This window comes from Scylla paramamosain, chromosome 5 (assembly GCF_035594125.1).
Source record: "Scylla paramamosain isolate STU-SP2022 chromosome 5, ASM3559412v1, whole genome shotgun sequence".
NCBI lineage: Eukaryota > Metazoa > Arthropoda > Malacostraca > Decapoda > Portunidae > Scylla > Scylla paramamosain.
The window spans coordinates 34,227,599-34,242,375 of NC_087155.1; the positions used below are offsets into that span (position 1 = coordinate 34,227,599).

General features: G+C 40.3%; 1 protein-coding gene across 1 annotated transcript; it reads left to right on the forward strand.

Moving 5' to 3' along the window:
- Window positions 1-742: 742 nt before the first annotated feature.
- On the forward strand, window positions 743-13,293 carry LOC135100879 (crustacean calcium-binding protein 23-like). The gene is made up of 5 exons (XM_064004407.1): window positions 743-857; window positions 8,969-9,094; window positions 10,010-10,187; window positions 10,486-10,695; window positions 11,845-13,293. Exons 2-5 carry the CDS (start codon window positions 8,970-8,972, stop codon window positions 11,944-11,946), a joined length of 615 nt encoding a protein of 204 aa, XP_063860477.1. The 5' UTR covers window positions 743-857; window position 8,969; the 3' UTR covers window positions 11,947-13,293.
- Window positions 13,294-14,777: the final 1,484 nt, after the last annotated feature.

Sequence of the window (14,777 nt, forward strand, 5' to 3'; positions counted from 1 at the left end):
GCTCAAAATTTCTACCGGAGACTCAAATGATGTCTTCGGTAGAGAACGCGTTGGAATTTGCTTCACATGGAATTATTCCTGTCATCATCACTTATTCTGAGAAAATCGATGGGCGATGGCCTTGTGTTGTCATGGCGACGATTGTCAACAACGGAAGCCAACGAACCATAAACTATAATAAACATTCCGTCAAGATGAACCCTATCTCCCTTTCAAATCATCTCCCTATCCTCTTCCTCTAAGTACGCACTGTACATGAATCATGCATCTCTCTCCTGTTTTATTTATGTAAATCGAAAGAAAAGCGATAGAACAAGAAGAGACCATAATGATTCTCTTTAAGCGCTTTAATGACTTTTTTGCTGTATGTGTACGCACTTTTTTTTTCTCTCAAATATCACGCAACTATCAAACTTCGTGTAAAACCGCGTCATCATAACTTTTCAGGCCTTTTTGGCCACACTAGTTTCACGTTGATCATGAAGGTAGTTAAGTATTTTTTTTAGAATGGCCAGTGATATCATACTTTCGTTAAATTGAAACACAATCATCTACATTATGATGTGTTAGGAGTGTATTAGATACTGATTTGGTAAGACAGACAGCAGTCGTTCATGATTAACAAATTTGTCAGTGAAATGCCACTTTACATAAAAACACTTGTAATTCTTAACGTAACCGTATTGTTCAGTGACTCATTAACTGCTGCCGCCTACCAAAGCAGTCACAGGCCGATGAGTGATTGGCAACCTGTGTAAGGCGGGGCTGTGGGCGGCGAGCCGCCAGCCGTCCCGTTCACACCTCATACCGCGCCTGAACGCCGCGCTGCCTAGTCACCTGTCCGCCATTCATTCCAGGTGGGTTAAGGGGATTAGCGAAGTATGGGCTTTTATATAAGATATCACCTTAGTTTGTGGACAACACAAGGTATGCACAGCGTTATGTATTGTTGCGAATGTTACATACTTTTTTACAGGTTTGTTTCGACTTTATAATATTCAAACTTATCATCGGTCATTCAAGTTAAACTTCTTAGGCATGGGAAGTATAGTTTCGTGTTATGCATATTCGTTGTAAGGATAGAATATATAATATCATGTCGGTGCAAATGCAAACCTATATAAACATAAATCTAAATAACTTACGTACTATATTTTATATCAATGCCACAATTAGTGTCTTTCAAGTGTGTTGCGTTTCAAATTTCAAATTCATCCAGTCTCATATCAGGCACATTATCAAAGTTCATAATAGACGTCTATATTCAACAAACATTACGAGCTATGTACGCAGATCTAGTAACACATGTGGCAGTGTACTCGCATCACTGAGACACACTCGTCGCTTTAGGACCTTAGCAGGGCAGGCGCGGCTGGGGTAGTGCATGGGTTAGTGAGAGGCAGAGATGATAATATAAACACTGTCCATTTCTTGGTAAGCGATGAAATATGAAGAATATCGGCCGAGCTTAGGGAGTTAAACGAATCTCTTTTTTACATATATTTAAATAAAACTTTAGAAAACTCTAATTTTTGGTATTATAGGATAAAATACGCAACATTAGAAAGTAAGAGAGAAGGACCTTTGCTGCAAATCAGACTGGCTATAACTGTCTGGACCGTCTTATGAGACCATGCAAAGTTCAGTTAGTAAGCATTAGATATCCTTCGTGGCACTGTGTGTGTGTGTGTGTGTGTGTGTGTGTGTGTGTGTGTGTGTTGGGTAGCAAATTAATTATGTGAAGAAACGATGAGGTAACACCAAAAGAGGCGCGATATTGAGAGATCAGAGAAAGGCAGTGAGGAGATGGAGTACGTAATAAAGAAGAAAGAGGCGACAAGTGGACTGGATCAGAGGGAGAAGAAACAGCGATGGAAGAAGAAAAGGACTAAAACGGAAACGGTATGAGAAAAATGTCACAAGTAGCAATATATTCAGGCATTCTGTGAGACCCTCCAACAATTTCTACTACATTATGTTTTAAAAAAACTTGAAAGAGAATATTATAATTTTCAAGCCGCAGCTCCCTCCATTCAGTCCAAGAAAGTATACAATTTCTTGGTTAATTTTATTTCATGGTGTGGCACTGCGAAACTACATTGTTATTTCGTGTATATATACGAAAAGGAAGAGGAGAAGACGTGGGAAAGTGGACGCGGAAGAAGTGGAAGGATAGGAGGAGGAGGAGGAAAGGAGGATGAGGGTTTGGGAGAAGTGAGGTGTGAAGTCAGGCTTTGTACGTAACGGAATGTTTGTCTGGTGGTCGCTAGGCAACGACTGTCACGTCTCACGCTTTTGTGTGTGTGTGTGTGTGTGTGTGTGTGTGTGTTATTTGAACCACTCCTTTGCACATGAACGTCATCTTGGTAAATATATAGATTAAAAGGATATGCTTACTGCAGTTTTAGGCGAAAAGTCAAGAATTAAAATTAAGGAAAACACAAAGATGATAAAAGAAAAAAAAAGTGAGGTTAGGGAATCAAGGTAGGCAGATCACACAAGAACACATAACTCTGGAGGAATATATTAATAGGCTTTTTAAAAAAAATATTTTATTTTATTTTTTATCTATTTATTTATTTTATTTTATTTTATTTTATTTTATTTTATTTATTTTCTTTTTATGCATTCTCCCTGCCCCACTGTCCCGTCGTGTTATTCCTGCAAAATTCCCAATTTTCCCCAAGCTCTGCGCTAAAATTTCTACACTCCTTCGTTGTTCACATCTCAAATGAAGTGCATAATTTTTTTTCTAGACTCAAAAAACCAAGCCCAATCACATGATAAGAGAAGATGACACATTTCCGCAATAACAGGCCAAGAAGAAAGACAGGAGGAAAATTTTAGCGTTAGTTCGAGACTTTGAGTAAATTGATACCAGTGATGTTTCCAGCGTCTGTTTTTCTGTCCATTGCTTGTAGTATTTTTTTTTTAGTACAGTATATTCCTTGGTTCACTGGATCTTACTATGCTATACATCAGCACTACGATATCAACAGTGAAACAGTTGTGAATAAGAATATACTGTATTTTTTTTTTTTTTTGCTTCATTTCGTGAAAAAAAAACCCTGTCTGGGCACTTAATGGCTAGAGCTGCCGTGACGCGCCAGAAACTGAAAACAAACAAACAAACATGGAAATGATCGACGATTCGACGGTGTGGTGCCCAAATCCTTCTTGGCCGTTGGGGTTGGGTGATTGCGGTTCAACCAGCCGCGGGAATTTCCCCTCGGTTGCAACATAACCACCAAAATGACGACGAAATGCCTCTCATATTGCTAAGTTGTAATTACATATGTCGTAATCATTCATATATTTAAGACCTACCAACTTTTTCTGATGGGAAAAAACTACTGAATATATTTTTATTCGATTTAACATGCCGTTTTAAAACGCTGCTAAGACGACTCGGATCTGACCCAGGTCACGCGAAGTGGGTAATTTCTAGTCTTGTCTTCAATGAAGCTTCCTCCTCTTCTCGCTGCTTCCGGCTTTACAGATAAGAGTCCCTTAGGAAGTAGTCTACATTGTTAGTTGTTACTTCTTAAATGAAAAGGCAAACAGTGAAATTAAGTAATCAATTCCAATATTGTAACGAAAAGTAAAAAAAAAAAAAAAAAAAAATTCTCTCTCTCTCTCTCTCTCTCTCTCTCTCTCTCTCTCACTACATTTTTTTCTCATTTTAACTATATATCCATACCAGCAGACGACATTACTTTATAAACTGTTTTCCTATTTTTACTACTTCACTGGGAGGAAAACCTGAACCCATATTTTGAAATATCTCATAAGGAATTATTATTCCGGACCATAGAGATAACGATACCAATCACTTCTCATGAGTGTCTTTCCCATTTACTTACACATTCATGAAAATACTTGAAAATTCACAACCTTCAATAGAATCTGTTAAAAATTATGATAAGAAGTCGTGTGACCACAATGAGGTTCCAAACTGAGAGCCAGTGATCAGATTGGCAGCCGTGGAAACAGGAAATTACCAGAATATACCAGTGTTGCGTTTGGAATGTTGTGTGCACCCATGCACTAAGCCGTGCTGCGCATGCGGCCTTGAAGAAAGAATACAGGGGAGTGGCCCTCCCGCATACCACTCTTCAGTGGAGAGTGAAGCCAGTGGGCGGAGCCTATCTGGTGGGAGGAGCTATGCATGTCTACCCAAAACGTTAGGGAGAGTCGTGCGCAAATTCTCAGTAAAAGTTTTAATTTTTCTCTTAATTCCTCCATATATCGTGTGATTAATAATCATTAATATGAATGAACGGATACGGCATGAATTGTACTTACAAATTTGAGAGAAAAAACAGCCAAATTTTCCTTCCTTTATTCTTTACACATGAAAAATAAATATTCACGCCTCCTCGATAAACATTATATTATCTGTAAATCATGCTCATTTACCGCTTACACTGAGCATCTACTAAACTTTTCATTTCTGACACCGATATAGCCTTCTATGTAGAGCTTCTATGATTCACCATGAATAATAATAATAATAATAAAAAAAGAGTAGTACACAGAAGAGGTACTTTGAGAAAAGAAAAGACCCACATAATTATGCGGATGGCGAGAGACAACTCGTTGCGAATTATTCATGTTACATGATCACATATGTCACCGGTATAGGAAGAAAGAGGACAGTAATTGTTCAGACACCAGTTATTGATGTACATTATATTGTGATAAGTGGTAGATTGATCAGTGACTAAAACAAACACGAAACAATTATGCAGATGCAAGCATCACAAACATTACTACTACTGGCAAAACATTTCAATCACTTCTACAAACACAAACAACATATTCTAGACATAAAATCACAAATTGTTTAAATACTATGCTAATATGCTACAATAGCCAGTGGGATATGCTACAGCAGCCAGTAGGTTAAGCAAAAAAAAAAAAAAAAAAAGTTTGTGGGAGCTTCTTGGTGACAGCCTTTTAAGTGAACAGATGGGTGGAAAGATGATTTTCTCTATATTTTCTTTATATGTAAGGGAAACTATGCACAGAGAACCATTACAATATATTTACATGCATGCAATAGCGAGCCTATTTTGATTGCCTTGTTTTTGTCCTTGGTCTGGGCTAGAGACACCCTTATTCCAACACTGTGTTTTTGCAGAATTTTCAAGGTGAGAAATTACTGTGTTCATATTAATTATGAAACCAGTAATTTGATTACTATTTGCATAACTGTCAATCAGAAGGTGAATATTGTAGCAGAGGAGTTTATAACATACAAAAGCGCCAAGATTTATCACATCATTTAGCACTTCTAATAATTAAAAGTAAGTGTTCATTTTATTTCTTATGATACATATAAAACTTTGCATTAATTTAATTTGATTTGCTTGCATGTGGATCTCAAAGAAGTGAAATTCCTGAAATAACTCGTCATATAATCTACTGTCGTCTTTTGGCCCGCTCATGATCTAACCCAGCTTTTTGGTATTTTATGTGACGATTGGCCATGAAAATCTCTACACTTTATCGGTTAAATATCTTTCCATCGTCACTCCTCCTGGTGCAGGCATAAGCCGAACAAGCAGGCATAATGGCAAAATGTTGATGTGGGTGTGTCGGGCTTATTGGTAGCTGAGCAATGTTTTAGGTTGATTTCCGAGAAGGGGGCGGAGCTTAGCGGCTTCACTTCTGTGACGTCATGGCCTCTCCTCTTATTTTTCCTCCAAGCATGCGGCGGAAGAGTTGAACAATTTTTAAGATATACCAGCGTTGAGTGTGGAGTGTTGCGTGGATCCACGCACTAAGTAAGATGTAATGCGCATGTGCCGGGTTTGTTCGGTCCACTAAACTAATACGACGCATGTGCAATTCATCCACTATTCCCCCCTCCACGCTCTCTCTCTCTCTCTCTCTCTCTCTCTCTCTCTCTCTCTCAAAACACACACACACACACACACACACACACACACACACACACACACACACACACAGAGAGAGAGAGAGAGAGAGAGAGAGAGAGAGAGAGAGAGAGAGATTTTAGTCTGCAAAAATACTACAGGTACTTCCATCCCGTCAATACTGAAGCTAGGCGACGCTCAAACACCACCTCTGCTGCGGTATCTTTCTTCGCACAAAAAAAAAAAAAAAGATCCCAGACTGTCTACATGGCCTGCTACAATTTTGCATTTCCTGATGAAGAGAAGCACGTTTGTGTGTTTTCTCTCTGGGAGCTGCTTTAAAATCCTTAGCCATTCTTACTGGCTCAGAAAACTACGTGGAATGGTTCGGAATTATTGCATTATTATATTATTGTTGGCAATTCAGAACTCGTCGTCGGATGGCATTGCAGTCATCAGTCTAGTTATAAAAATAGGTTACAGAGTTAGTGAGTTCAACTAAGCATTTTCACCCAAACTGTGGTGTATCTGGGGCATTAGGCAATAAATGATTGATTACCGCAGACTGTTGCCCTCCCTCCGGAGCTCTTTGTCCAGTGACTGAGTTACATTGCCCTTTAAAATAACGATTTTTTTTCTTTACTAACTTTCTCACATATATTATTTCTTGTTCATGCAATTAAAGTTGGAAAAAAATTCTTCTTTCTTGATTTTTCATTTATTGCTTCATGAATAAAGGAATATCTTAATTTCTTTCTCACTGATTTTTTTTTTTTTTTTCAGCTAGACGTAATTAAAGTATGCGATAATTTGTATGGATCACTACAGTGCTATGTAGGTCAGCGTAATCTTTCTTGGCTCGTCTTGCTGTCACTAGAGAATGTAAAGTAATTTTCTGCAAATATGCCTATTAGAAAGAAAGAGGGAGAAAAAAGAAAGAAGGAAAGAAAGAAGGTATTTGATGATATATATTTGGAAAATTACTGAGTAGACTTTTTTGTGACATGAAAAAAATAGGAGAAAACAAAAGAACAAGAAGAAAGAACAAGGTATATACCAAACGAAATCACTAATCAATACGACAATTTTTGCCACATGGAAAGAAAGGAAAATAACCGTACGCACCACAAGACGAGAACAAGTGAACAAAAACAAGAGAAAATCGTTGCGTAACTTTTATTATGGGTGTCTGGTATTGTTATTCTGTTTCGTTTAGTTGATTTCCTATATTGGGTCCATGAGTCACTTCTCTGCGGCACCACCTCCACCTTCTCCACCTTGCTACTCCACCATCTCCACCTCCTCCACCTTGCTATTCCACCACATCCACCTCATTGCTCCATTTAACTATCCATTATACCAGTTCTCGAAAGACTCTCTCTCTCTCTCTCTCTCTCTCTCTCTCTCTCTCTCTCTCTCTCTCTCTCTCTCTCTCTCTCTCTCTCTCTCTCTCTCTCTCTCTCTTATTATGTATATATATATATATATATATATATATATATATATATATATATATATATATATATATATATATATATATATATATATATATATATTTATATATATATATATTATTCCTTAATCCTTAACTTGTCATTTCCCATTCCTCTTTCTCCTGTCAGTGTCTCCTCTGTATTCCTCTTCTCAGTGCAAGAAAGAGAGAGAGAGAGAGAGAGAGAGAGAGAGAGAGAGAGAGAGAGAGAGAGAGAGAGAGAGAGAGAGAGAGAGAGATCGTAAACCGAATTACAACTTGAACAAAGGATAGAGTGAGTCACGAAGAACGGAAATTTCCGAGAAGTGGTTTTCATGATCCCACTCTCACATAACCTTTAGCATCAAGAAGCAAGTTAGGAATGCCTCGTGATCGATCTCTCCCTCCCTCCGTCCCCCCCTTTGTCTCCTATCCCCCTTCCTTCTTCAGTCTCACAGATCGTTACTATTAGATTGCATTAGCTGGCGCCTTCAAAAATAGTGTTACTGTCTCGTGATCGAAGGCCACATAAGAAAGGAAGATCGATGCTTACCCACGAGCGGTGTTCCTGGAAATGGACTCAATAATGTTAGTGCGTCTTACTGCCACTGCTAGTAATAGGATCTATTGGGCTTTGTTTTAGGATTCTCAAGGGTGTTTTCGTGATTAGAGTAATAGTTTGACATGGGTTCTGCATCGGCAGTGGGGAAAATGTCGATGAGAACTTGACTTATTATCCGTGAGGGTTCTGGAGAGAATTCTTATGAGGATCGAAAGTGTTTCAAGTAATGGGTTCAAGTATTATGTGTGGTTTGTAAAGTCTCGAAGGTCAGCGTCTTGAGCAGGGAGGGAATGAAGGAAAGAAAGGAGGAGAAGGAGGAGAAGGAGGAGGAAGAGGAGGAGGAGGAGGAGAAGGAGGAGGAGGAGGAGGAGGAGGAGGAGGAGGAGGAAAAAGAGGAGAATTTAAGTAGATGAAAGAAGGAACACACACACACACACACAAAAAGAAATAAATAAAAAAACACACACACGAGGAAGAAGAGTAATTGGAGGAGGAGAGGAGAAGGGGGAGGAGTATGGTATGAAAGAATAGGTGCATTATTTCTTCTTCTATTGTTTTTTCATTCCGATTCACATACCATTTCAGAATAGTATTTTTCTCCTTCTTATTTGGTGATGTAACTGGAATCGTTTTTAGTCGGTAGGAAAAAAAGTTACACAAAAATTAATAGTCTCTCTCTCTCTCTCTCTCTCTCTCTCTCTCTCTCTCTCTCTCTCTCTCTCTCTCTCTCTCTCTCTCTCTCTCTCTCTCTCTCTCTCTCATCGGCGTGACATGTCAGGGACCCGTAACACACACTTTGAGGTCCCGTCTGGCCTGATCGCTGCAACGTTCTTCCCTGAATGCTGCATGACGGAAGTTAAGGGAGTGAAGGAGGTGGGGGGAGGGTAAGGCGGGTAAGGTCACACAAAGGTCAAGAGTAATCTATTTTTTATATGGATGAATGAGTCCTCTCCGAAATAGGCCTTCCTTATTCTCTCTCTCTCTCTCTCTCTCTCTCTCTCTCTCTCTGTACAAGTGTGTGTTTAACTTAAAAAAAAAATTCTTTCTCTCTAGCATGACTCGCGAAGAAGAAATGAAAGAGGCAGCACTTGCAGCCGCCGGTGAAGCAGAGACGGCAACAGAGAGGCTGCGGTGTCTGTGTCTGAGCCGCGGGTACAACGGCATCATGCAGTTTGGAAGGTGCAGACTGTGGCCCATATTCAGAAACACTTTGCCTTCTCACCACGACTATTTTCAAAGGCTACAGAGATGATTCGCCGTGTTCACAAGACTGTTTCTCATTTTGATAATATAGAGATCTTGTTTAATTTAACTACAACCGTAAGAAAAAAAAAAAAATACAAAACAGGACATATTCATCTAGACTAGAGCCTTTTGAAAGTAGTGGAGCTGCGGCGGAGTGTTTCAGAATATGGTCCTCTGAGCGGCAAGGAAGGTGCATAGGGCCATGAAGCTTGGTTGGGAGACGGAGTTGCTGTGGCTGGATGGCGAGGTGGCGAGGAAGCTAATTCAAAGCTACCAGGTGCCTGATATAGAACCTCCGTCTTCCAGTACAACACCCTGTATATAGTATCTATTCACTACATTACCTTCTACTAGTACTGTGGTTGGATGACGAAGGGAGCGAAGTCAAGGATACCTGCTGGTGCCTGATACAGAAGTAGGAGATATTATAGTGAGGAGTTAATAAATACTGAGCCCCAAATGCTGTGTTCCCGAGAAAGACATTTAATAAGGTATGAATGAGTGTCTGTTTTTGGTGATCTATCTTTGTTTTTCTCTCTGAGGAGGGAGGACTGTATGCATTTGAAATAAAATAAGAGGGAGTGTAGCTGTTTTGTTGTGGATAGACAGTGAATAAAAACATGTTGCGTTCCCGAGAAGAATCTTTGTTACTTATGAATGAGTTCCTGCTAAAGTGATCTATTTTTGTTTGTCTTTCAGTGGGGGAAGAGTGTATTCAGAGAGAGAGAGAGAGAGAGAGAGAGAGAGAGAGAGAGAGAGAGAGAGAGAGAGAGAGAGAGAGAGAGAGAGAGATTTACTCCCACAAGAAAAAATAAATTCACTCATCTCGTCTTGGCTTACGTTTCACAGGCTTTTCCGAATAGCCGATGATGACGGCAGCCACACCCTGAATCTGGAGGAGCTGACGGAGGCGCTGCAGAACTTTGGACTCGAGATGTCTGAGGAGGAGGTCGGGGAGATCTTCAGCGCCATGGACGAGGACGGCACAGGCTCCATCAACTATGACGAGTTTCTGGACAAGCTAAGGGTAAGTGTCTTGTTTGGCATCACTGGATTTTAATGAACCGTGGCATGAGTAGGAATTCCAGCATGTCCAACAGTCTGAATTCGTGAGTTTACCACGTTATTTTGTTGCAGCGCGATTTTTTTTTTTTATTTATTTTTTAGTACTGTATTTAGTTTAGTGGTATTAGTATTATTTATTTATCTTATTTTGGGAGTTTCATATTATAACTATATATACTTCCATGGGATCTATATGTGTTAGTAATAGTATGAAAGTCAAGCTGTGTGCTGGACGTGTCTGTTTGGTTGTGTCACGGCAGCCTGAGATGACGGAGGATCGCACGGCGGTGGTGCTGGAGGCCTTCGCGAAGCTGGACGAGTCTGGAGACGGCATGGTCACTCTGGAGGACGTGAAGGGCAAATACGATGCCTCCAACCACCCAAAGGTCGTGTCCGGCGAGATGTCCGAAGACGACGTGCTCACCAGGTTCCTCGGGCGATTTGAGGGCAGCACCAAGCAGGACGGGGAGGTGAGTGGGTGTGGCCATGAAGGTATGCAGCTCTCGCGTCTGTGTATGGATCGGTACATTGAACGTCTATTCCTCGTTCCTGTGACATAAATTCTTTTGAAGGGAAGTGCTGGGTAATTCATAATGTTATACGCAGCGCTTCTTGTATCCATTTTCCCTGTTACTGTTTGTACGGCATGCCATTTTTTCCTGTAATCATTTACAAGTTTTGGTATTATTATTTTTTTTCTATTTTAAAATAAGTTAGATATTTTGTGGTCTAGAATATACAAAATTAGTCTTTTATTCTCTCTCTACGCTATCTGTCTATCCAAACTAATCTTTATACTACTCTAAATGTTACCGAATATGACCATAGCAGGAAAAGGACTAAGCCATATAAGGGAGGATACAACACATGATTTACTAACATTGATCTGATTTCTTATATACATATGTACTGCACGTAGTATACACCGACACGACATGATACTGAGGTATCGCTTTTACAGTACATCGATCATGCACAAGACTCAAAATTCCCGCACTCACCACGCACCCATTTCCAAGCAGATGATTAAAGGTAATATTCTCGATCTAATGCGGTCGAGTACAGTAATCGATTAGCGAGTCACAGATCTAGGTATTGAGTGGCACGATCGATCAACAAACGGAAAAGAGCAGCAATAGAGGGAGAAGGCGAGCCACTTCAATGATTTTTGTATCCAAGCACTCTATTATGTGTCAGGCTGCCAGGAGACCTCCCTATTAATTAATATCATTGGGCAGAGTCATTCAAGGTGATATCTCGTAGTCATGGTGATATGTTGGTGGTTGGCAGGTGTGGGGGAGAGGAATAATTGAAGTGTTCGTTGGTATTTGCTTGTCGTGTGCGAGTCTTTCTTATTGAGCGTGTGTAAAGCTCGCCAATCATCTCAACGCATATTAATGTTTAATGTACAGGCGTGTTGCTAAAGCCCTGCTCCTCTAGTGACGATTTCTTTCTTTCTTTCGTTCTTTCGTGAATGTAGTCTTAATCAATGTCTTGAAGTGTGTGTGTGTGTGTGTGTGTGTGTTTGGAGTTGCGTAGAATAAGTAGATCGTTTGTTGTCTCTATAGATTTCCTTTCGTGAGTAAATTTGTGTTGCTTCTCCTTTTTCCTTTAAACAGGTAACGAAGGAAGAGTTTCTGGAATACTACTCCGGCGTCAGTAAATCCATAGACGAGGACGAATACTTTGTGGAGATGATTAAGCAAGTATGGAAGCTGTAAGGAGTGACGAGCTGCGACGGGTCGAGAAGAGGAAGCACTGGTGAAGGACAGAGACATCATCGAACACCGCCTCGAACTGCGCACTGCAACTCTTGAAGCAGTATTTGAACTACCCACTGCAAGCAACCCGCGCTACTTCACCACTGCAGATCAATAAGGATATGATAGCTGTTGTTGTTGGTGACGCTTCTTGAGATGAGCAAGCGTCACACTAATTAATTTCACTGGTGACACTAACAGCCGGAGTCTTCACATTGGAAGCTTCGGAATATTCAGATGGCGGGAGTCTCGAGCGCTGCCGTGAAGAGTACTGGGTATTTATTGTGTGTCGGCGTCGACGCCTTGGTTGTCGTTGTGTGTGTTTGTGTTTAAGTCACGAGCAGGGTGAGCCTCCCGCCAGCACGGTGAGTGTGAGTGTGGCACCGCCAGCTTTTTTGTTTTCTGATCACCTATGGCCTTGAACTCTAGTCTAATATACATGTTTTCCCGCCATACACACACACACACACACACACACACACACACATGATTCTGCAGACGATGAATGAAGTCAAATTACGGAAACAATTTTATTTATTTTTCTATTTCACTGTTATTGTCTCTGTAAAGGGAAAGAAAAAAAATAAAAACAACAACAACACAATTTCCTCTTGGATCAATCTTACAAGTCTTTCTTTTCGTGACTGTCAACCAGGTTGTTACATCCAGATTTGTTGACAACTCAGCCTGACATCACGGGCAGTCACGGAAAGGCCTTGACGTAACCACACGGCCTACACTGGTCTCAGCAGAGGCTCGAGTAGGTCATATTAACATGGAATACAGTAATTGTGATGATTAAGGTGATGAGAGATCATTTGATGAGCCGAAAATTGCTTTAATCTTTAGTGCAGTGGTAGTGATTCAGTAAGCGATGTTGGAATGGCGATTACACACACACACACACACACACACACACACGTTTCAGTCAATCTTCTGTGTGTATCTAACTGCAAGCAAGTAGTAGTAATGCAACCTTCATGTCTCTTCCTTGTATGAATGATATCAATAGTTCATGGAATTTTTTTTTTCTCACAGCTCACATAATTATCACAATGAATTACTGTCTAATGTGATATTTTGTTAATAGTGATAGTTTTTCTTAAGGAAAATGGTTTCCTATATTCCCGTGTAAAGTTATGGAAGCGATAACCATGGCTTTTTATTTGTGTGGCTTGGTATGTCGTTAAATGAGGAGGAAGAGGAACATCGTACAGCAGATAAAAGTACGCGGTGATGCATGATAACGCTTGTGTAAAACTTTGTATTATTTTTCTTTTGCTTCACCGATAAAGTGCATAATATAAATAGTTGATTTTATTATGAAGTCCTGTGTATGTAAGCTTAAAAAAAAGTCTTCGGGGGAATATTGAGTATTGGTGTGATTTTTTTTTTGGTTTTGTTATGTATGACGGGCAAAGGCCAAGGGCAACAAACCTGCAATAAGAAAAAAAAAAAAAAGGCCCACTGAGTTGCCGGTCCCCGAACAGACTTGAAAGCAGTGGTCAAAAATTACAGGATGTCTTGAAACTTCCCTCTTGAAAGAGTTCAAGTCATAGGAGGGTGGAAATGCAGAAGCAGGCAGGGGTTTCAGAGTTTACTAGAGAATAGGATGAATGACTGAAAATACTGGTTAACTCTTGGATTAGAGAGGTGGACAGAATATGGGTGAGAGAAAGAAGAAAATCTTGTGCAGCAAAGCTGCGGGAAGAGTGGAGGCGTGCAGTTAGATCAGAAGAGCAGTTGGCATGAAAATAACGTTAGAGGATAGAAAGAGATGCAACACTACGGCGATGAGAAAGACGCTGAAGACGATCAGTTAGAGGAGAAGAGCTGATAAGACGAAAATTTTTTATTCCATCCTGCCTAAAAGAGCGATATGAGTGGAACTCTCCATACATGTGAAGCATACTACATACATGGACGGATGAGGCTCCTGGACTGAGTTAGCAGCTGGGGTATGTGAGAAAAACTGGCGGAGAAGCTGTTTTAGCTACAGATGAGATGTGAAGTTTCCAGTTTAGATTATAGTAGTAGTAGTAGTAGTAGTAGTAGTAGTAGTAATAGTAGTAGTAGTAGTAGTAGTAGTAGTAATAGTAGTAGTAGTAGTAGTAATAGTAGTAGTAGTAGTAGTAGTAGTAGTAGTAATACTAATACTAATAGTAGTAGTAGTAGTAGAAGTAGTAGTAGCAGTAGTAGTAATAGTTGGTAGGAGGAGGCAGTAGGCACCTGCTGAAACGATGATTACTCCCAGTGAGGTCTAAAGCACTGGATCGGGAGGTGCTGTGAACCTATCATTAAACCCAGCTGTGATCTCACTGAACGTTTCCCTTTGTGTCTCGCAACACAAAGGGGCAGTCACAGCCTGCCCTCTCAAGACAACTCTCTTCCTTCACACAAAACTACAAGCACCTAATTACACTCAAAATTCACTCAAAATTCAAAATTATCATGGCGACCCCTGCACCAGCCTCGGAGTCTCCATCTTGGGAGGGGACCACAAATGTCCCCAGGTCGGACTGCTCTTCTGGTATCGACCATAAATGTCTTGACATCCCCCCTCAACTTTTTCTACATCAATTTCTGCAACACTCGCGGTCTTAGATCCAATTTTCAATCTGAAGAACACTACCTCTCCTCTACTAGACCTATTTTTTTTCCTCACTGAAACACAGGTGTCAGAGGCAACTGACAGTAGTCCCTTTTCTGTTCCCTCCTACTTTCTCTATCCTCATTTTCAGTCCAAAGCTGGATGTTGCATTTATGTGCGCAATGACTTAACCTGCTTTCGT